This window comes from Lycorma delicatula, chromosome 11 (genome assembly GCF_047948215.1).
Source record: "Lycorma delicatula isolate Av1 chromosome 11, ASM4794821v1, whole genome shotgun sequence".
Lineage (NCBI taxonomy): Eukaryota > Metazoa > Arthropoda > Insecta > Hemiptera > Fulgoridae > Lycorma > Lycorma delicatula.
Genome location: NC_134465.1, coordinates 39,867,331 through 39,894,926, shown reverse-complemented (window position 1 = coordinate 39,894,926; position 27,596 = coordinate 39,867,331). Strand labels below are relative to the sequence as shown.

The 27,596-nt window shown below is 28.9% G+C and overlaps 1 protein-coding gene across 1 annotated transcript in view; it reads right to left on the bottom strand.

Annotated features, from left to right (window-relative positions):
- Positions 1 to 27,596, bottom strand: part of btv (dynein cytoplasmic heavy chain beethoven) — a 220,129-nt gene that overhangs the window by 150,255 nt on the left and 42,278 nt on the right. Inside the window, exons 15-22 of the mRNA XM_075378958.1 lie at positions 25,587 to 25,833; positions 23,207 to 23,356; positions 20,033 to 20,244; positions 16,076 to 16,191; positions 13,489 to 13,649; positions 12,499 to 12,666; positions 9,469 to 9,627; positions 3,551 to 3,690 (exon numbers count right to left, since the gene is read on the bottom strand). Of these exons, the coding sequence (XP_075235073.1) occupies positions 3,551 to 3,690; positions 9,469 to 9,627; positions 12,499 to 12,666; positions 13,489 to 13,649; positions 16,076 to 16,191; positions 20,033 to 20,244; positions 23,207 to 23,356; positions 25,587 to 25,833 (1,353 nt within the window). The remainder of the gene's footprint in view (positions 1 to 3,550; positions 3,691 to 9,468; positions 9,628 to 12,498; positions 12,667 to 13,488; positions 13,650 to 16,075; positions 16,192 to 20,032; positions 20,245 to 23,206; positions 23,357 to 25,586; positions 25,834 to 27,596) is intronic.

Genomic DNA, 27,596 nt, shown 5'->3' with positions numbered 1-27,596 from the left:
AATTTAATTAACATTTCAAGATACATTTTGCAACATAACTGAACTGGACATGGGAGAGGAGAAACTTAAAAGCTTAGTGAATTCAACATAGTAACAAGCATTAACATCTCGACTGCCATCCAGCAAGCTGTGATACGCATTGATCTTGGATGTTGTGAGTGGAAAAGCAGAGAAGGAAGAAACATGACTTTTGAAGGAAACACAGATGAGATAAAGCCAACCACTAGTGCACACACATGAATATGCCGCTGATTAAGGATGCCAGAATATTATTGAACAATGAATATTACAACAGGGCAGATCGATCAAAAAGCACAAGAAAATTTCTGTGCAGATTTCAACAGTGATCCATCCACCAAGTCATTCATACATGAACTCATAAAGAGGTTTGAGTGAATTGGATCTATGGTTGATAAGAAACATCACCTATGAAAAGGACTGAGACACAGAAGGAAGATATTCACCAGCAGATGTTGCAAAGATCCACTAAATCCACACGGCAGCAGGTAGGAGTGTTGAGAACAACATGGATGATAAACGTGTACAGTATTGCATATGGCTACTGAAGGAAATCGAAAGAGGTTTACTTAATCCAAACCTCTCGTTCATGACAGATGAGGTGCGGTTCCACCTCAGTGTGGCTACATTAATTCACGATATTGGTCTGTCAAAAACCCATGACAAATATTTGAGCTACTAGTGCATAATGTATAGTTTGGAATGAGTCAGGTATGAGAATCATTGGACTCTTTTCTTTACAGACATAATGAACACAGTATTTATATTGCCGACATCTTCCAGTCCTTCGCACAGCAACTAGACCAGATAAATGATATTTTACATATTACGAGCAGGACGCTTCCTTGGAAGCAGTGAGGAACCCACGTAAGCAGGTGCCTTACGTATTCTGCCTTACAGTTCACGTCTTCTTCACTTGCTGTGGGTTTGGTTTATCTTGGGCCACTCCATATAAATACAGAACAAACATAAAGGTAGAACAATTGTCACCAAGTTTCATTGTAATAGAAGACCATTACAATGCAAAAGTGAAATCAGTATTGTTTGGTTCAACTATGATCACTAAAATCAAAGTTTTAAATAAATTAAGACATGCTACTCCACGAATAAAAAAGGAACCATCCCAGCATCTATCTGGACATATCAAGGAAAATCATGATAAAATCTTTGATCATAGTATCACAAATTATATAACTAATTATAAAATAAAAAATACATGCTGTTAAACTTCATATTATTAAAATATATACTCATGAAATAATAATGTTAATGTTAACATATTTATGTACATGTTGACCAGGATGCAGAAAATTCAAGGGTTTTTTCAAGATTATTTTAATTACAGTTATTTAAAAATTCATCAACAGACTAATATTATTACTGCAAAAGAAAATCATTTAATTGCATTTTAAGTAGATTGGTAAGAAGACTGTTGTTTAAATGGTACAGTAATTAATTAATTAATGGTAACAGAAACATAAGACTTTTCTCATAAGTAAACATATTGTGATGAGTTACATGAAAACAGTTCTGTTGTCGAATGTGAGGTACAGGTAGATATTGCTATTTTTTAAGAAAAAGTGATTATTCTTTTTAGCAAAGATTGGACAACCATGTAAGTTAACATTTTTAATACTTTAAAAAATACACAAAGTTCTTTATGAACAAATTTAAAAAATCTCTGCAATAAATTAATATACATGTTCAGACAATTTACTAACAAGACAGATATCACGGAAATTTTGCTTTCATTTTATTCCGTGATATCTGTCTTAAGTAAAACAATTAAATACTACACATAATATATTCAAAGATCAGCCCTTCTATATTAAAATGAGGGGCAATTTACATTTATATGTACCAATGACTGAAATGGTCTTTTTTTTATGACTTTATTTTTTTTTTATGACTTTAAAAAACTATGTAGATTTCATTACATGTCCCCAACATCATAAAAAAACCCTTCCTGGAAATAATTTTAATTGTAAAAGGAAATAATGGTGGAGAATATCTAAAAGGTAGGGTGGATACCTACATCTGTGTGCACCCCCCCTCCATACACACACACAAACAGAGAGAGAGAGAGAGAGAGAGAGAGAGAGAGAGAGAGAGAGAGAGAGAGAGAGAGAGAGAGAGAGAGAGAGAGAGACTTCTTTTTTGGGCCAATAATTCCTAGACACTACTATTTGGTGAGCTATTAATCACTGTGATGAAACTACATGTCAGCAAGTATTCCTACTAGATACATTCAAGCCTCATCCATAAACATTCAAGAACAATAAACAATTTCCAGTGACAGTTTGTACATCAGGGAAAAATTCATAATGATTAATTCCTTTGCCGACATAAAAACAAATAAGTGTTGACTTTATCTTTGATTTCTAAAGACAAATTTTCTTGAGTTTGGTGTTCCTGGTGATCTCCATTAAAGAGTTCATATTTAGTTATAGGATTACAGCAAGAAATCTCATCTTGGCAACAATCAAATTTAAGAAATTTTTGTTTCTACAGTTAATTTGAAATATCTTTCAAGTGTATTCCACATGATTAAATCTTTGATCATCTGACAAGGAATCTAGCACAAACCAACAAATATCCTTTGTTTTCAAATATTCTACTGTTAGGCAAATGGTCAGTTTATTATTGATAAAGATCATTTGTGATCATTCTAAGAGTCGCACAACAATCTTCATGAATCTCTTGTTTGGCAATTAGTTCCTCTATTTAAATATTGGATGGTCGAGGCACCTCTGTTTTCAAAGTTTTCGTTACCGCTTGATCACTTAACTAGAATGATATCTTTATACGTAAGATAAACATGTGTCTGTGCACATTTATCTTATAAACCCCACAGTCTTTAATGCACTTTTACTTATTTATAACAGAATTTGATATGCACTTGCTGTTTCATAACACTAATATAATAATCTCCAGCAGGAATTTGTAAAGGTCACCTACATGACATCGTAACATATTTCCTGACACGTTTAGCGTGGAACTTAGCAGTCTCACTAAACTGGCGATTATAGGTTAGCCCTAAAGACTATAAATGTTGTTCAGTTGGTGGCATTTAAGTCTTAATCAATATAATATCTGTTCCATTATTTTTGCTGGAACTTATAACCTAAAATGGTAATAAAAAAACAATCTATATTGAAAAAAAAAAACAGAAACATCAAATCAAAGCAGACATTTAAGTCTTGAGCCCAGATTACTTTTAAAACAAATTCGTATATTTTAAAAAGTGGCTAACTCATTTTTCTATTTAATAAAAGCAAACATAATACAATAATTTATGTATTATATGCATATTAAAATAAATAACAAAATATTTTATTCAAATCAGGGCTGCTGTAGAAAAAAACTGATGAGAGGAAGATAAGGTAATCTTGCAAACGGAAAATAATTTTAATGAAAAAAAGGAAAAAATCTAAATGTCTTCTTGAAAGAAGGCAGGATAGACTTTAGATGAGAAAATAAACAGAAAAATAGTGGGAAAGAATACAATGTTTAATATTAATATTTAACTTACTTTCTTTGCACCTGATGAAGCATTCTTAAATAATTGTCAAGATCAGTTAGGCGTGTCTCCCAAATTGCAGTGCGATCAATAAAGTTTTCATAATTTGCTGAACTTTTAACAGATTGCAACAAACACTGATTATCACCAACCTATATCAAAAATAATAAGAACTTGTCTGTCATTTATAACAAACATACTTTTATTTTAACAAACATAATTATTTAATGCAGAATTTCCCAAGTTTTTTTGGTTCTCAGTGGGCTTGTTGATTCCAGATTTTTCCAAGACATTCTATGCCAAATTCTAACATTCTCTAATATTCTAATATTCTCTTTATGAAACTAACATAATTTTTTACAAAGGTTAGATAGAAATAAATAAATTTTAATTGAACAAATTAAAATGATTACAATAATTATTGGAGTAGATGATGAGCCTGTGGATCATGGAATTAAACTGGATATGGCATCCTCATTCCCTTCTCCACATAGATTTTTGTACAATACTTAGATTTTATCGCAGCAATTGCTGAAAACCTAACTTCAAACAAGTAAGAAGATGCAAATGGAATTAAAATTTTCTGAACTTCACCACTTAGGAGTGGTATATATTTATTGTCTACTGACATCCAAAATTCAGTTAATACCACAATGCTAAATTTTATTTTCAATACATTGGCACAAGACAACTCAAATTCTCTTCTTCTGCAGCAGTAAATTCAGATGGAGCAGTGGCATTAAATTAATACTGAAACCACAAAAATTTGTCAATATTATAATTTTAAAAATATTTCCCAAAGCAGGTAATAAGCTGTGATATGTGTTCTGATATGTGAGAGCTTTCAGAAATTGTTCCACAAGGGGAAACACCATTCCTTGCCTCAGTCTTCATTGATTTTTTTTACATATTTTTAATTTTTTTATGAAAGATACAATTTTCTCAGTCATCTTTAAAAGATGCATGTTGCTTCCCCGCAGGGAAAGATTCAGAGCATTCAGCTTTTCAAGAATGTCGCATAAATATGCTACTTTTACCAAAAAATGTTCAATCACAAAATGTTCACTACACTTGTGTTCCTCCTCTTTAAGAAAAATACAAATTTCTTGTTACAGTTCAAACATACAAGACAATACATTACCATGAGAAAGTACATCATCACAAAGTTCTGTAGAACAACAAAGATACGTGTATCTGAACACATATCTTTGTACGCATATCAACCTTCATTTCTGTAACACCATAGAAATTCATACAATTTAGAATGATGTTTTTCCTTGTACATAGTCTATTAAAATCTCCAGCACTCAACAATTTTTTATAGATCAGTTTTTCAGACAAAACTTCAAAAATCGTGAAACATCAAAGATGACTGTAACACTGCAGAACCAGTTTTCTTGAAATTTTTTGTTGTTTTCAATCAAATCATTTGTTACTGACATCAAACCACTATGTTATTATGAAAGTTTGTTCATCCTTTTCAAAATGAATTGCACTAACATCTTACTTTAGCATCATTTCTATTATTTGACCGGTAAACATTATAAATTGAGCTGTCAATTTCAGCCACAAAATTGTTTTTTGCCATCAAAAATCAGATTACTCCTTATACTTCACACTTGGTAGAATCAGGAAATGTAAATGGATGAATTTAAGCCACTAACAACAAAATGACTAAACTATTATTTCTAACAGCTGACTATTAATTGAAATAGCCAACTAAGCAAGTGCCGTCTGTTTACATTCACAAAGACCTTACTTTAAAAACACTCCTCTGATATATTTTGAGATTCTATGTACCACCTTGTAAGATGCTAGCCAAAGTATTGTTTGGTGTTAATACTTACATATAAAAACTACCCTTTTGTTGTTTTAACTCTTGTAGCTTCCAGCTAAAGTATTTAAAAGATTTACTAACTACGCTGGGATAAGCAGTTTTCTAACCTGTATTTCAAATTAACTGGAAGCATACACCCTGGTGCCAATACTTTCACACACAAAACACACCCTAATTACCAAAATTATTGATAAAGTAATTAGATTAAAGATTAATTTAGAATGTAAAAATCATGTACGATTTGATTGATAAATTAAAAATTAATAATAAAAATAAAATGATTAGCTTCGATTTAACTAATATGTACCCAAGTATTCACATTGATTATACAATTTCAATAATAAAAAACAAATTAATTAAAACAGGTGAAAACCAAAATTTTATAAATAATATTATACAATAATTAGAAATATATGTAAACAAAATTATTTTGAATTTAATGGTACCTGTTATATACAAGAAAATGTTTTACCAATGGGATTTCCCTATCTTTGGTAATGTCAGAAATTTATCTGCAGGAATTTGAAAGTAGAATAAGATATAGCATAAATCACGTACACAAAATTTTATTGTGAGTCACATATATGGATGATATTTTGGCTATATATGAACTAGATATAAATAACGAACATGAAGTAATTTTAAATAAATTAAATTTGTATCATAACACATTAAAATTTACATATGATATCGAACATAATAGAAAAATAAATTATTTAGATGTAAATGTTAAAATAAATAAAAACAATCAAATAATAACTGGAGTATATAAAAAACCTACCTCAAATGAAATTATAAACAAGAATTCTATTCATCCTTGGTTCCAAAAAATTAATATTTAAAAAAAAAAGAAGATAAATAAAGCAATAAAATACATAAACAATAAACAGGAATTGTATAACAAAATATAAAAAAATATAGCTGTAAAAATGGATGTCATAAGTTTCTGATAATACATATAATAAAAAACATAATTCAGAATTTTTGAAAAACACAAACATTACTACATTAATACCCATAAATAAAAGTAGTGAAAATATTTATATAAAATACTATTACACAAATAATAACCATGTAATAAAACATTTAAAATATAATAATAATGAAAGAGTAAAAAATAAATATGATTTTTCCGGTATTTATAAAATAAAATGGAACAATTGAGAAATATATATATATTGGTAAAACGAATAGGTCCTTTAAAGATAGACTTAATGAACATTTTAGATCATTTAAAAATAAAAAAACAGATTTCTCAAGTGTAGCTGACCATTTAATAAATAATAATCATAATATAACTAGTTTAGAAAATAATTTAGAAATAATCGTAAGTAAATATTGAACATGAAAAGTAATAAAAAATTAGAAATTTTAGAAAAATTGTACATATATAGATAAATATTTACATAAATGTAAATTCAGCCTTATAAATCTGCAACTGAATTTGATGGGGGCATTCTTATTAAAATTATTTAAGTTGGCATAAATGATAAGATATTGATAAATTAATAGTTATATATACATTTTCATTCTCTTGACTGAACAAATATTTGTTCTGAAATTTTTTAAATGTTTTGACTTATTTCATTACACAAACAGAAGTGCTTTCGCATCATCAAGCTGCATATATATATATATATATTTATTACAAGAACATCATAAACTTACAATCCATGATAACATACCACTTATTCACTTATAATTTTATGTAAATAAATTAAATTTTATTAAAAATCTTTAAATTAAATTTAACTTATCATACTTTAAAATCTTATAAAAAAATTTTTTTAAAACTTTCATTTAAATTATAAATTTATTATAATCAAAACAAGAAATAAAAAATATAAAATTGTTTAAAATTATAAAGATTAATCAATTAATATCAATTAAGTTAAAATTATAATGTAAAAACATAATTAAAACTTTTAAAATAAAATTAAAATAAAACCATCAATAACAAAACAAATAACCATCTAGATGGTTAGTAGAGTAAATTCAGTGAAATAGGAGGCACATGATTTTGCTTTGCTTAAGTTTTTGTATTTAATTTTAAAAGTTTTAATTTTTTATTATTTAATTTTATCTTTGTTTTAATTATATTTTTACATTTTAATTTTAACTTTTTATAGTTAACAATTTTTATTTTTATTTAACAACTTAATTAAAAGTTGTTAAAGAATTTTTATATTTTATTTTTTTATCTCTTGTTTTGATTATAATTTAAAAAATTTTAATTTAAATGAAAGTTTTTATCAATTTTTTACATAAGATTTTAAAGTATGATAAGTTAAATTTAATTTAAAGATTCTTAATAAAATTTAATTGGTTTACATAAAATGATAAGTGAATAAGTGGTATGTTATCATGGATTGCAATTTATGATGTTTTTATAATACATATATAAATGAATGCAGCTGATGATATAAATAAAGTTCGCGAAAGCACTTCTGTTTGACTAAAGAAATAGATAAGTCATCCTATTTCAATTATTCTGTACTTAAGGTTGATCTATTAAATATAAATTAATTTGTATTGGTACAGAGGAGTATGGTTATTAAAAGAATTGATTTAAAAAAATAATATACAAAATATGGGTAGGCCTACTAAATCCACAGCTCAAATGACACAGCAACATTTAACGGAAAGCTGCCACGAAAGAAATGATTGTTCAAGGAAAAATAGAAAAAGAAGTGCCATGAAAACAAGGCTTCTCAAAAACGAGAATGTAGACTCATACATTTGTGTATTTTCATTTACATACTTATGTACACAAATAAGAATGTACAACAGTCGATGCTTACAGAATGAAAGTCTATAAAGTCATGCTCATTGTAATAGTTGAATATACAAACGTTTGTCAAATGAAATGCAAGAGCAACAACATTCTCAACCAACTAGGCTTGATATACAAGGAAGGAGAATTACTGGAAGCTGTACTAATAAAATTTGTGATGAGACTATTGGTCTTAGAATGAAAGATGTTGATGGTTGCATAGCGAATTCACCAGTTTGTTTAATATTCCAACCGACAAAAGGATATGGAGGTGTCGTGTGCATAAAGCTACCTCTAATATTAAACTGGGCTATAACTGTTAACGAACTGCAGGGTACAACTCTTGACAGGGCAGTGATAGACCTCGGCAAGAGAAAGTTTGCCAAGGGGCAGATTTATGTTCCTCTTAGTCAAGTTTAAACTTTAGAGGGCATTGTCTTGTCTGATTTGGACCCAAGTAAGTTATTAAATAAATCACATGATGAGAAAGCTCTGACAAAAATGATAAGTTGCATCCAATTTGTAGGTTTCATTATTGTGAGTAGTCATTTGGACAAGGTTTGCGAGTACCCGGTTAAAACAAAGTGTTTATAATAACTATAAAATATTATTTATGGCAAAATTATAATATTTAACAGGCTTCATATAGGGTGATGTTGGTTGGGAGCTTGTTGTATGACTATCTATCTAATATTGTAAAATTTAAATTTATTATTGCATAAAAAATATAAATATTATATAAATATAAATAGCATATAATATAAATATTTATATTATAATTTTTCAATTAGGGATAATGCACTTTTACACCATTTTATACATATTAAATGTATGTTTAATATTTATTTAGTTTTATTATTTATTTAGTTTAGAGGAAAATTGCCAAGAAAAAAAAAGGAATGATTGTTTAAGGAAAAAAATTTAAAAAGAAATGCCATGAATATTTCCATGATGAATAAACAACGATAATATAGACTGTTATTAATCCAAGTCATACAGGGAACAGAGCAACACAGTACTGGTGTGGAGCAGTCAGCAGCTAAGGATGTCGAGCCACTCAGTTTTTTGGAATTTTTCCTAAGATTACCATTGGATTTGTTTAAAATGAATATGGTACTATTCTGAAAGTACACTCTTTAGATTTAAAAAAAAAAATTAACAAAATAGGTTTACTAACAGTGAAGATATTCCATAACATACACTTAAAAAAAAAGACAGTTGAATTGATAACCTCTTCCATTTTTGAAGTCTGATAATAAAAATATATTTAAATAAAGCAATAAAAATTAAAATAATTAAATATAATGAAAACATATAAACCTTAGTCATAACATCGGTGAAATCTTTTATAAGATAAACAGTATTTCCTCTACTATCAGTATGTGAAATCAATGTAAATTTTGCTTCCACTTCCCAAATATCAAGATCAGATAATGCTTGTCTGATTACAACTTCACCGGCTGCACGATTATTTAAATCCTGTAAAAATTATCAAAAGGGTAAAAATTTATTCATATAAATCCATACTTTATAAACAGAAAAAAATCACTAAATTTCAGTTTGAAATATTTTCATACAACAATGTCATTTACTACTCTCAAATATATAATAAAAAGATTAATTTCATTAAAGTAGCTAGACGCATGTGCACAATAACAGCTATTAACCCATTCTTTTTCCGTTTTTAACATAAGAAGTGAGTTCATAGTCCCTGTTCTAGTTACTGCATGTCATGTAAGATAGCAAAGTGATGTTTAGTCAAGCGTCATGTAGGAACTACCATTCTACCGATATAAATGGTGGAGTTAATGTTTCCAGACAATTTAGTAGTGAAGATTTGGTATGTAATGCGGAACTGCAAATGGGGCAGGAGGAACTAAGTGAGCAACTCAAAATGGAAGAAATATCAGTGAAAAGAATTTTAGCTGATGTCATTTCAAATCAAAGTTTTTTTGTCAATGTTCACTATTCTAAAGAAGAGAACACAAGTCCTCTTTCTAGAAACACAGCAAAATAAACATGATACTTCAAATAAGGGAAGGCCCATGAATGAATTTATAACAGATCACCTGGCTTTCTAGAAAAATCCTGGTATGTCCAACTACAGAAATTCTGGTCAATATATGAAAAAATTTGTTTAAGCTACTGATGAATCTTGTGCTAGTGAAGGGATTATTCAGTCGAGCAAGCATCTTAAATTTGGTGCTCTGCCCAGAAACTTAATTATGTTCATTGTTTATTATTTTTGTTACTGAATGTGTATGTACAGGTTCAGAAATTAACCAAACATTTTTAATTACACACCAATGGAGATATTTAGTGACGTGCAGATGGCAGCATTGTGTTCTGCATAACCACCTCTGTAACCAGGTGTTTAAGTGTTAGTAGGGATTTTTGTTATGTGCAATTATCAGAAGCAAAGATACAACATAAAATTTTGTATGAAACCGGGGGAAAACTTTCACAGAAACATCTTAAGTTTTGAAACAAGCTTACAGAGATGATGCTCTGGGTCGTACGCAATATTACGAATGGTTTTCATGATTTAAAAGTGACAAAACTTCGACAAGGAAGACCTTCAACTTCAACTGATGACACCCATGTTTAGAAAGTCAACCATCTAGTGCATGCAAATTGCCAATTGAGTGTCAAAAACTTGCAGAAGAGGTTAGCATCTCAATTGGATCATGCCATGATATTTTGACTAAAAAATTGAACATACATTGAGTTGCAGCAAAGTTTGTTCCTCTCTCGTTTGATAATTGAATACCAGAAAGAACATCAAGTGGACGTTTGTCCACTGAGTGGACTTCTTGAACAAGCTGATGACAATGAAACATTCAAGCAAAGGATCATAACGGCAGATGAAAAGCCGGGTTACGGCTACGACATCGAGACAAAGTTCAATCATCACAACAAGCTGAAAAGGGATCTCCAAACCCCAAGAAAGCACATCAGTCTCAATCTGATGTCAAAGTGATACTGTCTGATTTTTTTTGATTTTAAAGGAATTGTGCATTTTTAAATCTTGCCTCAAGGTGAAACAGTGAATCATGCGTACTATCAAGGCATTTTACAATAGTTACGTGAAAAAAATCTGCAAAAAGAGACCAGAGTTAAGGCGAGACTACTCATTGTTCTTTCACCATGACAATGCACCCGTACACTCAGCATTGTCAATTCATCAGTTTTGTGTCAAAAATCAGATGACTATCCTCCCTCAGTCTCCCTACTAGCCAGACCTAGCTGCTTGCAACTTTTTCTTATTTTGAAATTAAAATGATGAAAGGACACCATTTTAAGACTATTGATGATATTAAAGCAAATTCATCAGCTATGTGAAGTATAAACACTGCTGGGAAAAGTGTGTGAATAGGGAAGGGAAGGAGTACTTTGAAGAGGACAAGGACCAGTAATTTGTAAAATTAATAATAAAGATAATAAAGATTAAAAAAATAAAGTTCAGATATTTTCTGAACAGACCTCGTAAATTTTTGTGGTTTTAAAGTGAGGATTTTTACATATAAATATTGCTTTTATTATTTTTATTTATATTTTTAGTTGATATTAATCTGCATTAATAACTACATATAAATAATATTGTAATAAAAAGAACTGGTCAAGTGGAAGAGGGAATCCTTAATCTTAAGTAATAATAAAGTTTGATTGTCTGACTGATTGAACAATCATATCAATTTACTCTAGTAAAGAGCAAGAGACAATAACAGTTTGTAATTTCCAAGACAGGATAAAACCGATCTCAAATGAAGCTTTATAAAGGAGTTTCTGAATGAAACTACAGTTAGCTTTAAGCAACACTCTTACTGAAGGTGTCACAGTTATAATCAAAAATGATTTTGATAACGATTAAGCATATGTAACTGGCAAAGCAATCAAGCAGCTTTAGCTTTGGGCTGGCTAAATGCAACACAAAATTTTCCTGTTTAGGTGGTCAAACGGTTTAAAAAAAAATTTTATAACTCTTTTATACTTTAACTTTATACTGCAACATTTATTTTAGGATCTAAGAGGGGCAAACACTACTTTATTACCTCATAGGCTTAAGTCACCCTCTAAAACGTTTGATTATTAGTTTTATATTATTTATGAATCAGTTGTTATACTAACTGTGATTACTGACAGTTCCGTGCAGCAGGCTCTTATTGTAAATGCTTAAAGGCAATAAAGTGGAAGAAATGTTAGTAAACAAATTACTAATTATCTCCATAAACCATATATTTAATGCTGGAAAGCATTCCATTTTTTTCTCTTCAAATCTGATTATACAAATTTAATAAAAACTATATGACAACTTAAATATAATTTATATTAAAAAAAATCATTTATTACCTGAAGTGCAGAACAGTTAGCAACAATTATATCTCTTAATGGTAATAAATCAGAGAATAAAAGCTGTTCAATTGGTTTATACGGTATATTTAAAATACCAAATAACTCAACCCAATGTTTATCAGAAAACATTTCACCCCTTACATATTTTATAACTGGAAGCATATCCTAAAGTAACACAAAACAAAAAAAAAATATTTTAATTAACAACAAATTCTTTAGTTTATTAAATATTATATTTCAGCAACACAATTATAATGATAAAATATAAGAGATAATATGTTTTTAATTTTTTATAAATATCCTACCTTTGTTAAGAATGCATTCTCAAAACATTGAGAAATGCAAACAAAAAATCAGGCACCAATATTCTATATTACATAAAATATGGATTCACAACAGCTAATACATATTTCAAACTATTTCAACAAACATTTTTCTACATTAAAAAACAGAATTACAACATCAAATGAAGAAACAATTAACTCAAATACAAAGTTTAACAATTACAAACTTTCTTTTTGAAAAAAAATTACAAATCTACCAATATTAACATTTTAGCTATTCTACTTATTTACATAAAAGATAACACTTTATTAGTGTATTTGAAAAACTTATGAAATACACAAACATTCAAAACCAGTATACCAAATGAACAGGTACAAAAGAAATATATATTTCGACCACAATGGTAACATCTATCTTCTTCCTTCCTACACAAAAATATACAATTAGCAGTAATTTCATCTAGAATAACAATAATCACACAAATACTTGAGTATCACCAAGGAAATTCAGAATCTATTTGAATCACTCTTTGACAAAAAGATCTGGTAAATATAAATCTGCTTTAGTTTAACATCAAAAAATTTACTTAACATTAAAGAAATTTAGAAAGAAAAGAAATTAAGTTTTATATAACATTTGTTCATTATAAACCACAGTAGATGAAAATATCATATAACACAGTAAAAGTGAATTTATGATTACTTTATAACGTTGAATTTCTTGAAGAAGATAGGCGCTCATAGTAGTAACCGGTTTGCCCTCTTCGGTTAATTTAATAGTCCAATCAGATAAAAAGCTATCAAATTTACTTTGACAACGACTACGCAATACAATCCATTCTTCATCACCCAACTCGGATAGCCCTGTATTAAAAAAAAAATTATAAAAAATAAATCTTTATTCTGACTGGAACATAATACATTGTACAAATGACATCAATATAAAAGAAATTATGAATAAAAAAATAAATGAGTTTAAAGTCTATATTAATTACTGAAATACAAACATAAGAAAAACGTAAGATAAATACATAAATATAAAAAATTACTACAAAATAGTTCACAATTCAGAAGCCACCAATTGAAAATTATTTTTTGCAATGTTCATGTATACTTTGCACAGGTTACAGATAATGTTTTGTTTTTAATTAGTGTTATTTAAAAATTTAACAACAGAAAAAAATATTGTACTTTAAATAAATCAGTGGGAAGACCTTTCAAATGGTTTTGGCAATTTATTAAAAATGCAACAGAAGCAAAATAAGGCCCTTTCTTATAAGCCAAAGTATTGTTTGAAATTGCATGAAAACAGTTCCATTGACTGATTTGGTAGGGAGCGTATTATTAATTAAAGTATAAGCGACTATTTTTTAGCAAAGATTGTTCATTCATAAATATAAACAAAAGGATAAGTTAGCATTTCATTTTCTAAATATAGGCCAATATGATTCATACTTATGGACACCAGATAATGATTTGACAGCCCATTTTTTTATCTTAAAAACTTGTTCAGACTTTTTTGAAGGAGCCCAAAGAAATTGCACTGTAATTTATAAGAGAATACGTAAGCATAATGAATATTAAATAATTGTGAGAAGCTTGGCATTTTATTAAGGCACTACAGAGCAAAATGATGCACTTGATTTTGTTACTAATGAAACCATCCCATGTAATAAAACAGCCAGAGATTTCGCTTTGTGGGCAACAGAAGTGTAATTACTATCATTAATGGGAATTCCACCCACATGATGAACAATGTTACACCTAGCTGAGAAGCCCAATGTAATGGTTTTATCCATGTTTAAAGAAAGATGGTTACAATCATCTAGTGAAAAGTTTTTTTAGTCGCTATCATACAATTTCCAATTCCTTTTAAATGTTTACTTTCAGATGTAGATACAGTTTCAATGTCTATGAAAACGGTTACAATGAATGGCTCAAGATTTTGTGACTGGTGATTATAAACAATACTTCAATAAACAATAAAAAAAGACAACAGACTGAGAACACTTCCCTGAGGCACTCTGCACTCTATGTCTTGAAGAGAGGACCTAAATCTTTACATGTTTCAAATAAACTTAAAATTCAAAAGAAAAAGGCTGGAAAAGTATTACATGACTTTCACAGCTCTGCTGATGAAATCATACTATAACTTGTACAGTTTTTTCATTGCAAAATCTTTCGGCGAAACCAGGTAGTTTTTAAAATTCAAATATATGGGGGTCTGACTTTTATTTAAAAAAAAAAAATAATTTAAAAGAATTTTTTTTTTTAAATATTGGAAAAATGAAGTATAAATTTTAACAAAGTAATAAAATAAAATTTCTTCTTATTTTGGGTCAGAATATAGTAACGTACCAAAGCAACCTAACCAACAAACAGAATATTTGTTTACAAATTAAAATCTTTTTTTATATATATATATATATATATATATATATATATGAGCTTATAAATTTGCTTAAGTAAAGTTTTTTCCAAATCTTACACTCTCTTCAATAAAGGCCAAAATAAGAATAATAATTTTAAAAAATTGTGGACTTTCTTGATAGCTCTAGAATATATGAAGTGTACTCTTTCAAAAAGTTTTTAAAAAATGTTTAAACTGAAGGAAGATGTGGGAGGGTTGATCTTTTGGAAAAAGTTTTAGATTATTTATATATGCCACTGTAGTTAACATATTTGTTTTATTAAATTTTTCTCTAAAATGCCTTGAAACTGGTTTTTTCACAGTATCCACCACCACCTTAACCAATTTTTATAAAAATTAATATGATCAATGACCTGTACATAGAAATACTTGAACCAAATTTGAAGAATATCAGTAGGATCAATCCTGAAATATAAGGCCAAAAGCACTGTAACACACATATGTATACACGTACTACATACATAAAAACATACATGTTTTTTGGTGTAGGTGAACTATTTAGACCCTAAAACATAAAAATTTGTAAAAATTCCGATAAACCTGTTTATTGATCTGGTTCAGGTAGTAACACAATATTAAGAACTGTAACACAATAGTAAGATGTACATACAACCGCACACAGCAGAGTCTAAATTAACACTAACAATGGCAGCCTTCCTACCACTAGGAACTAGCGGCAGACAACAGCACAGCTGGCGCTAATCACAACTTTGAACACACCATTTTTGACATGTTCACCATACTTTTCCCCTTAATATACTTAATATTTCTAGTTATATTCGCTGGGGAAAGTAAAAAGTGAATGTTTACATAAAAATGATCCTTCAATGTATTAACAAAGAAGATTGCTGATAATTACCTGTCATAAACTGTTCGTAAACTGCCCATATATTTTCATGGTGTTTTAAATCTTCTTCGACTTCATCACATTTATTAAATTCTGGTGGCTCCATACCAAACTGAATAAAATCATCCCTATATAAAAACAATAATGAATCATAAAATTATAGATATCAAAATAAATATTCTTAATTGATGTTAAGTCAAAGTATTTACTATGCCACTAAAGGTACTTTTATTTTAATATTATGACCTTGAATGTGCAACACAGGTATTTTAAAGAGAAAGTTGAGACAGACTAAATGATTGTGAAAAAATTACAGAATCTTATCAGGAACCCAAGAACAGGCTACCTAGAAGACAGCATGCTCCTATAATGTCATATCTCAACACTTTTTAACACATTCGCTAACTTTGAAGGTATAGATTATTGAAAATTCACATGCTCCTCTGCATCTTTGTTAAGTCTCATTCACCCCTGTACTTCATCCATCTGCTTAATAGATTTTAAATTATAATGCATTTTAAATGGAATATTATTATAATTCAATGCAGTTCAGAATAGTGCTGCTAGATGTCAAATAATTCAAATGATATATTGATATGCTAAGCTAAATTTCTTTGTGTACAGTAACCATTTTAATGTAGTTAAGCATAATTTATGATACTTACAAATCCCTTAAATGAGATATACTTTATTTCATTTTTAATAAATTTAAATTTAAAGAATACTTCATAAAATAATTCTTTAATCTTCAGAAAATAATTTCTAATAACTATCAATAATTTTTAATAACATAGGTCAACAAAAAAAAAAAATAATCTGAAACTGAAATAAAAGTAGGTGAGAATTAGAATTTATTTTTTATGTCGAATCTTAAAATGAAATCTTCATCACCCTCAGATTTTTAGTTATGATCTTTAAAATATTGAGAAACTTCCTAAATAATAGAATAAAAAAATAATAGCTTAACTTAAAAATATTAAATAAATAATAAGCCTTCACTTAATTGTGAAAAAATCGCAGCTAAATATTTAAAGTTGTCTCCATCTTTATCTAATACTTTTACAAAATTCTTCATCAGGCCTAGTTTTATGTGTAGAGATGGTAAAATAATATGATCTGCTTCGACAAGGGGAATATTGAGAACATTTTCCTTTCTTGTGGTAAACTGATTTCTTTTTGGCTAGTCTTTGACTGAATAGTGTTTATCTATAGCGCGACTAGTCTGCAAACTCAAGAAACACATATATTTTGTAAAGCCACTCTGCAGACCACGAAGAAGCTCTACCGCTTTCAGGTCAGCACTGATTCACCCATGAGTCTTCATCATACTTAATAGCTTTTAAAATTTTTGACATACTTTCATACACTTCTTTCATTCCTACAGCATGTAATACCGGTGTAGAAGAAAACTTGTTCAAATTATGTAACAACACTACTTTTAATCTTCTTTTTTACGAGTCTATAAATAAATGCCAATCATAAATAACATATTTAATGTCTGGTTGAAACATTAGCCCCTTAACATCAGGCAGGAACAAATTAAGCCATCTCTTGTATTTCGGTAAATTTTCATTTCAATTTCTATATACTGAAATTTTGGTATTCTTGTTCAATAAATTCCATTCTTTAACACTTGAACCTAGGATTTAGGTTTGTTCTGCAGTTTGTTGTTTGTTTGTTCTGCATGTTGTTTCGACGAATACAAGTTACAAATTAGATCACTCAGTTTTGCTCGTATGATGAGGTGAGGTTAAGTATTTGATTCTTCTAAAATGAAATTAATATCTATTGAAGTTGAGAATTCGTCGGTCAAGCCTTCTGGGAATCAGAGATTTCTTTCCTAGAAGTTGGGGCGATTGGAATCTGTAAATCAACACCATGATGTACCGGTCTCATAGCCGAACGAACATTTGGGTATGAGGTACTGCTTTCATTGTTTGAATTGAAACCTGTAACATTTGTTAAGCAAAAATAGCAGTAACCATTATGGTTAGTAGGCTCTTGCCAAATCAAAGGTATGCTAAAAGACAAATGCTTTTTTTCCTTTTAACCACTGAGTTAGTTTAATGTAGCACTTTATGCATGCTACGTGTGGAGCCCAGGATTTAGCTTCGTCTCCCAAGGGCCAGTCAAAATAATGTTTGTAAGCAGTTATCAGCAGATTTGATACCAATTTTCATTGACTTTTCATGGTGAATTCTCCAAAACATAACAAAAAATATTTGGAGAACTTTTACACACCCAATTTTTATTCACTGTAAAATTCAAAATGTTTTAATGAATGAAAGTAAACTGAAATATTACAGAAATAATAATAATAAAAATAATTAAATTTTAATTTATAAATACTTAATTACTTAAAATGATCATAACATTGTTTCAACATGGGATGCAAAATAAAACACAGCATGAAACACATCTGCACACTACTTAATAAATCTTGATGTCAATAAAATAATACCAAAAGTTGTTCTGTCGTAAAAATCTTTCACTAAACCTATGGCATCACTTATTAAACAATCTTTATAATATGTGTATGATAAAACCACTAACGCAACTAAAGAACAAAGTAAGTCATACTAAGAGCTGAACTCATACTGAAGAAAATTTTATCACGTTGAATTACTCATTACTTGACTCACTGACATGTCTATACATGTCTGGCTTGACATGAAATGACGTCATTCGACTGTTTCGTATCAAATATAAATATAAATCAGATGTGAATAAACAAACATACAGACGTACTAACTTATTTGTATTGTTTGTTCCACGAATGATGGAACAAATAAATTTAATGGATATGTGATGGGTTGTTTTGGAATACACATTTAGATTCAGCATATAAAATACTATATAGAACACCTACTCCCTTCTCAGTTCCAAATTTTATGTTGACAAGTGCAATTCTTCTACATAATATTTTACCAACCACCAATTAGAACAATTATGAATTAACATAATTCATTAGTTTTTACACTGCATTTGTAAGTGCTTTATGTAAAAACATATCATTGCACTATCATTTATTTTATAATAAATTTTCCATTCAAATGCATTTAATATCAAAATGATATTGAAATAATATATTACTTTAAATGACAATTCCAATTCAGAATTAATTAGCATAAGATATAAACTGACTTAAAGTTAACGTATCAAAGGTACTAAAAAAAAAAATTATTACAAAAAAATTACATCTTTCAGAGGAGAGTGCTAATAAATTTTTTTAATTATTTTTCAAAATGATTTTAAATCTCTATTTAGAGTTTTATAAAATGTAGAATAGAAATGCCTATTAAAATGGTTAAAAAATGTAAAAATGATAAAAGAAATAATAGAATACGATTGGAAAGGTCTAGGAAAAAATAAAAACCAAATTGAGGAAAACATGAGGAAAAGGGAAAATAAATGCAAACAGCAGAGACATTACAACTGAAAAGTGGACTGACACAAAAAAGTATTTATTTTAAATTATGGTCACTTGATCAGAACAAGAATAAAAAATTTTAACCACCAAACATTTCAGCCACTAGTTTGGTTTTTTGTGCAAAGAATCCTTGGATAATTCCTTATGCAAAGAGGATTGTTTGACTTAAGCTCCAATAACAAAACGGGTAACCTGCAAATTACCAGAAAGTACCTGCTGGTGCCGCAGATGGATCCAGTGGTGGCTGACATTTTACCTAATCGAGAAGAAACAAAGGATACGAAAAAGTGTAGGAAGAGGAAGGAGACAATCAACCAACAGAGAAACTCTTTCTGATTGAGGTTGAGTTCATTGTAGTCCTGCCATCAAAATCTTTCTGCAGCAAAAATTAATTAAAAGAAAAAAATTTGGCAATATCTGCTGAATTGGATTCAGAACAAAAAATAAAAGACGATACCATTAGTCAACATAAACTATTTTTATAATTACAATTATAAAATTTATAATTATTTGGAAATTAAGTTAAAACAATAACTGACCGTATCTTAATAGTAGATTCAATTAAATTATCCCATTGTATTCTTTTTTCTTTTAATAACTGAACAATAGTTTGTGCACCATTGGCATTACTAGTTACAGCAGAAAGATTATCTTCTTTTGGTCGTAATTGTTTCCAATGAAGAGCATACCTTTCAATATCATCAGCTATACGTTCTGCTTCTGATACTAGATTACTTTTCATTGTTTCCACCTGTAATTGCAATTATTTATTTATAAATACAATAATATATGGTATTATTAGATTAATAAAATTAAGGAAATAACGGATTAAATATAAGGACAGCTCTCATGCAAAAATGAAGTCTTCTAGTATCAGGTATATGAGGTTTGATAAAAAAAAATACACAGAATTTTTTAATTTCCCAGCATGTATAAGTCTAACTATCACAATTTTTTGTCCCTAACATATGTTAAGCTTTGTAGTCAGATTGGATGCTTAGTTTATTATTGGCTGTCGAAAAGGTTACACATATTTTGGTATGTGTCATCAACTTTTAACTTGTGGCAAAACTGGAACAAAGAATTTGTATTAAATTTTGCTTTAAGAATGAAATAAAGTGCAGCACCACATTGAAAATTTTGAATGTTGCTTTTGCAATTCTTCTATGAATAAAACAAGTGTTGCAAATGTTTCCAAGAAGGCCATGAAGACATTGAAGATGATGAGAGCTCTGAACGTCCCAGCACATCAACAACCGATGACAATGTTGAAAAAGTGAAGAAAATTATTACAGGCAATCATCAAATCACTAATAATAATAGCCAAATCAGACAGTCAATAAGGATTACTACCTGGTAGTTCTATGTCGTTTGCACAAAGCAATTCATCCAACGAAAATGCCCAGATTTGTGGTTAAACAATTCATGGCAATTGCACCATGCTAATGCATCTGCTCACACTTCACTGTTTATTCTTGAATTTTTGGGCAAAAACAATACCATTATGATGCCTCAGCTTCCTTATTTGTTGGACAAGGGCTCCTGTGACTTCTTCATATTCCCCAAGCTGAAAAGAACCGTGAAAGACATTTTGCCAACACTGAAGAGATGAAGACAGAATCATTGACAGAACTAAACACCATACTGGGAATTGCGTCCCAGAGTATTGGAATAAGCGCTGGCACAAATGAATTATATCTGAAAAGAAGTACTTTGAAGGTGACAAAATCAATATCGGTGAATAAATAGATATTTTTTGGAAAAAATAAAAATTTCTCATATTTTTTTTATCAAACCTTGTACATCTAAGAATTACGAAATGGTTTTTAAAAATATTTGTACATTATATTCTCATTTAACATCATTCCACTTTATGTTCATTATTAAAATTTCATGGAAAAATTAATGACCATACTCCAAATAAAGTTCCAAGTGTTTTGTTACTAATTTAATTGTACCAAACTAAACTGGCAAACAATTGTTAGAAAAAATAGACACTAAACTCTATTCAAAAAGAAGTTATAATTTTAACAAGTGAAGAAAAACAAAAATTTCTAGCTTCGATTATTAAAGTATTTACAAATAAGAGATTTGAAAAAGCCAAAGAAAGAAAAAAGGCACCTTCAGCTTTTTACTTTTTTGATTAACCATTGCACATCTTAGCAGAAGACCTTATACAACAAACATGTAATAATAAAGCAAAAAGAATGTTAAAGAAGTTTAAGAAAGTTTATGTTAATAAAAAATTTATAAAGAATATGTAATAATAGCCAGTATTGCAGAATTGTAGAATTATTTTTAAAAAATAAGGTAAATAAATCTGTTTTTCTAATTGACACTACTTTCTAATTCTTTTCTACTATAAATATATAATTTAGAAATTTGAATTAATGTGAATAAACAAAATGCATTTTAGTTATTTTAACTTTTTTGTATCATTCTGTTTTAGTGAATTCTCACATTAACAAGATTAAAACTGAATCTAACCTGTCAAAGATACATTTTTGTATTCAGATAGCATCTGTTTTCCACACCAAAAACTATGACATAATCATGAACTTATTTATATTCAGTACTGTAGCTCTTTATAATAGGAAAGATAGACCAGAAAGATCCATCTTAAACCATAAAGAAAACCAGATAACAAAAGAATAGATTTCAAAATAGAGGCAAGAATGATTTCACTCATTAAAACAATAAAATCTTCTTTTTAACAATGTTTAATGTTTTTTTTTTACTGAGCACAATGTTTTTTCCAGTTCATATTGACATAAATGATTAATAAAAAAACACATAGAACCTTACTAGGAGCATGTCATTAATTTTTCCATGAAATTATACTGAAAATTAATCAGTTCATTAAAAATTCAAAATGAAAGTGTAGTTTGTGATAGAATCGTGTAAGGAATTCAGAGTAAGTAAATTTAAAACAAGAAAAAAGTATGGTAGTAAAAGTTGGAAAAGAAAAGAAAAAACAGCGGTGGAGCTTTGGTAGCAACAAAAGCAGTGTGTGACACATTGCAATACTAATTTAAGCCAAAGAACTCAGTAGAAAGACGTGTAGCCAACCCCTAACAGGAAAATATTTCAATGAAGAGATAAGTGTTGCAAGCTGGGAATTTTAATCTGAGATTGACTTTTGTAGGCTTACATTAATGTCTACTGTGATATCTCAGCAAGTAGAAATCATTCAGAAGCAATGAAGAAAAAGCACGGGAAAAATCTAAAATCAAGAATTGTTTTAAGATTAATGTTTTAAGGTGATACAATTTAAAGAACTTTAGAGACAATGTCTTATCAGTTTCCAAGATTAGTATATTCAAAGAAATCAAACTGACCATACAAAATGACAGTATCTTCAGAGAAAAAAAATTGGATAAATAAATTATACCCGGTTAGGCACTTAAAATATAAATACTAAATGAAAATGAAGTAATATTGTTGAAGGAGGTTATTACTAATGCTGGTGAAAGAATAGTGGAATTTTTAAACAAAATGATGTGGTTTACAAGAAATAAAGAGCGGAGAAGATAATTTGAGCTGCACCAAGTGATGTGGATACAACGTACAAAAATTAATGATGTAAAACAAGCAAGCAAGACATTGGTATGTTAAAGCTAAAAGAGTAGAAAAGACAAAAAAGAATGGAAGTGTGCAACAAAACATATCTATTTACTGATGACAAAAAATAAATAAAAACAAAGTTAACAAACCTGTTTAGAGATAAGCATCTGTTGATTATTTAGTAATGATTGCAGATTATCCCACATAATAGTCATATGTGAAACATGTTCCACTCTCTCCTTAGTCCAACTAGCCAATATTCTATTCTTTTTTACTGCTGAATCAATTAAATCAACCATCTGAAAAGATAAAATTAAATAGAATTTTGATTTTAGTTTCACATCTGAAACAAATTATACCTGCACCTGTGCTAGCAGTCAATATAATTATAAGCAAAAAAACCTGAATGATTGACAAATTATTTTTTTTCTGAAAAACATTTTTAATGGTTTTAATGCTCTTTAATGCCTAATATCTTTGCTTAAAAAAAAAGAATGGTCATTTATTCTTAAAAAATAACAAATCCACCTACACCAAACCAGACAAAAGAAGTGTTTCTGTATAACTCTAATAGTATCTTGGCTTATGAGAAAAGGCCTTATTATACTTCCACTGCCTCTTTTAATAAATTGTCCAACCGTTTAAAAAATCTTTCCACAAATTTATTTAAAATGCAATTGGAAGATTTTCTTTTACAAGAAACAATATTTGTTGATGAAATTTTAAATAATAATTTTTTAAAAAAACACAGTATCTACATCCCCATCAACGTATAAATAAATGTATGCTCAATAGTTGTTTAATACAGGCTTCTGAATTGTTTATTATTTTAATAATTTTTTAAAAACTCTTTTAAAGTGTAATATGAGCATCCTATGCCAGGCTTACTATGGAAATAATTGTTGAGACGATCTCCCATTGCCTCCTTCACCGAGCCAAATGCACTATTGTATATCAGCATCCCGATCTCACTGAAATGTAAGAGATATTCAAGTGATATCTTATTCTGTAAGATGGTCTCATTATTTTCAGAGACAGCAACTCTGCCTACCACCTCTTGTACCTCAGGTGCTTTATATGCAGCACAACCACAACAAAGACCGAGACAGATAGTGTAATGCAACAAAGTGATGTACCTTTTTCTTTTATGAAACTATACAGAGTATATTGCTTCAATTCGGCCAGGGAACATCATTAATAAGAAACTATACTTCTTCAGCATTTTAATTTTATTTTAGTGAAGCAGTAGCTTAGCTTATTATCTCCTTTTTATTTTTCTGGTAGAAAATACATTTTATATGTTTGTGAATTCTATAGGATTCTTACCCAAGTACAGTAAAATCTGTATATTTGGGTATCCCTACTATCTAAATGGAGTCAAGTTTTTTTAAGGCCTATATAAATTGATTCAAATGTTATACAAATACTCACACTTCTTCTGCAGTTTATGCAGCTGAAAACAGCTGAAGATTCAAGAATAGCTGTTGCTGAAATATCTTATCTCATTGAAAGTAAAAAATTAATTACATACACACTAAAAGAATTATATCTTAACAGCAATAATAGAATCTTAAAAAGCTTAAACAACAAGAGATTCCTACAAACTCTTCAGAAACTTCTTTAATAGTGATTAGACAATTATTGATCATAATATCCTTTATTTTATGAATATAATCAATTTTAAAATTAACGCAAATCCTCAGCTGTGAAATTTGAACTATACATCTAATATGGGTGAAAAGTATTATATATATTATACCCTCCTAGATAACATAGTTTGGCCCTTGTAACAGTCAACGTTTAATAACATACATAATCAGCCGACTGTTCCTGTTTGATCCTAAAAAATTGTGCATAAATTCTATTCTTTTTAAAGTTAAATTGATGATTTACAGTATATATATTATTAATAATGAACACATTGTTTTATCCAAGATGTTTGTTTGCCTATAATTAAAAAAAATTCTAAAACGAAAAAGAAGAATAATCAGAATGTTAATTGGTGTTAAAAAGGTTCAAAAAAGTGAAAAAACATGCAAGAGAATCAAACAAAATAAGAAATTTAGATTTAGTTCTCCTGTAAAATTTATGATTTAGTGCCCTTCACTTACAGTATGTTGAAATAAAAATATTTAAGTACTTTATAGATACAATAGCAGTCAGATTTGTCCGATTCCTACGTTGAAAAGGAGTATGTAATACACATGGAAAAAACTAATTTTTATATTTTCTTTGTTTATAATATTTCTACATTCATTTTTATTAAAATATAAAAGTTCTCTTAATTTGAATTTGTGTGTAATTTATATACCTTCAGCTGGTAGATGAAACAACGCCAAAAACAGCTGATAAGGCAATAAAGATTTTAGTAATAAATATTTTAATTATTGTGGGTTCAATTTACGTGCATAAAACAAAACTTACATTAATATATATTTTTTTAAATAATTTTCAGACTTTACTTTCCATGTAAAACATTTGTTTATTGTAAAAATATATAAATACTAATAATAAAATTAAAGTCATTACTTTATCAGCAGCTTTTGCAATAGCCTGATGTCTATTATTAGCTTCACCGACTTCTGTCAATGACTGAGGAGCTTGTTCAAGGCTGTTACGCGATTCAGAAACAAATTTTTCAAGCATTGTAACATCACGTATAACAGAAGAATGGAGGCTACTTGATAAAACATCCCAATATTTTCTATTGTGCATTTCAATTTCTGCTCTGACAGGTGTCACGCTTACTGTAAAACAGCCTATTTTATGATCTCCACTAAAACAAAAATAAAAGACTAATTTTGTATATTTAGATCTTATGCAAAAATTATTATATATAATAAAAAAAAAAAAATACTGAAATTGTAATACCTGCAATACCTTTAATATAATTAGAGTAGAAGAAAATAAATAAGTAAAAATATTAATTTAAAATTTACATGAACATTTAGAAATGTTTGATCCCGTGCAATTAAAATTTAATGTAAATTTGGCAATCTATTTTGATTTTAGTAGCTGGTAAGGTTAGGTACTGGCACACATTTCTGTTTTAACTGTGTTGTGACAACATACATTTAAAAAAAAAATAATTAATTCCATTACAATTGAAATCATTTTAAATAAGGTAGATTTTGATTTATATATATTTATTAATGGCTGCAAGCCATTCTTCTTCTTCAAGAATTTCTATTTAAAGAATGGTACACATACATATTTCTAATTTTTTTCATTTTTTTATTTTCTTCTCTTCTTTTATTTTTTTTTAATCCTTTGGCATTTTATTTCTATGAGGGGGTGCTAAAAGGTAAAGTACACCCATGAAACACTAGTAAACAGTAACAAAACATGAAACAAAAAAGACTACTTACAGACTACAAGAGCTTATCTTTACTTTTCAAGGTAATCTCAATCTAAATAATACATTTCTCCCAAAGGTGAACCAGTTTTCTTATACTGTCAATAAAGAAATCCAGTTGTTTTTTCTTGATCCACAGCCAAACTTGTTCGACCAAGCATTATCATGTACAGAATTACAGGTTCAGTGGATTTTTGAATATGACACAAACATGGTATATAGAATGTTGAAATATTTCTTTGCACCTCATAGAATTCACATCTATCCCGGTATCTAAGTACAATATAAGCCAACTACATGTATTGTCAAGAGAAGGGCTTTTGCATTAATAGCTTCTGATGTAAAAAATTTTATTCTTCACCTAATCACAATAGTGACAGAACTCCTAAACTTCAACACCAACATCCCAATAACAACACCACCAGAAAACATCAATCCTCCCAAAATAAAAGAAGTCTACCAATTATTGAGCGAGATGAAGTATTACAAAGTAGTGGGAGAAGACCAGACTTTTATAGAAATCTGGAAACGTGCAGGAAGATCAGCAAAAATTGTTGATCAAGAACTTGTAAACATCTGGATCAAAGAAGAACTACCAGAACACTGTACAACAGCCCTCATCCATCCGCTATTCAAAAAAGGGGACAAAACAGACCCTAACAATTACAGGGGAATCTCATTCCTACACATAACATACAAAATTCTTTTAAAAATAATCCTAAACAGGATCGGTTCACAACGCGAGAAAGATCAATGAGAATACCGTGGAAATTTCAGACCCTGGAGAGCTGTCCAAACCAGATCATGAATCTCAAGCTAATAATGGATTAAACAGGAAAAGAAACTGAGACATGGTGATAATGATTTGTAGATTTCAAGAAAGCTTGTGACTGCATCCACTACTAAAAAGAGAATCCCTACTAAAAATTCTATGACACCACAGACTACATACCAAATTAATAAACATGATAAAACTGACCCTCACAAACACTAAATTGAAGGTAAAATTCAGAGGCAAACTCTCAGAACCATTTGAGATCATAACAGGACTGTGCCAAAACAATGTGCTCTCACTGCTATTACTCAATTGTGCTCTAGAAATGGTAATAAGGGAATGGTTCAGAATGACATAGACAAAGCTAAATCACAGATATTAGAACTTCACAACATTGTAAATAAAAGTG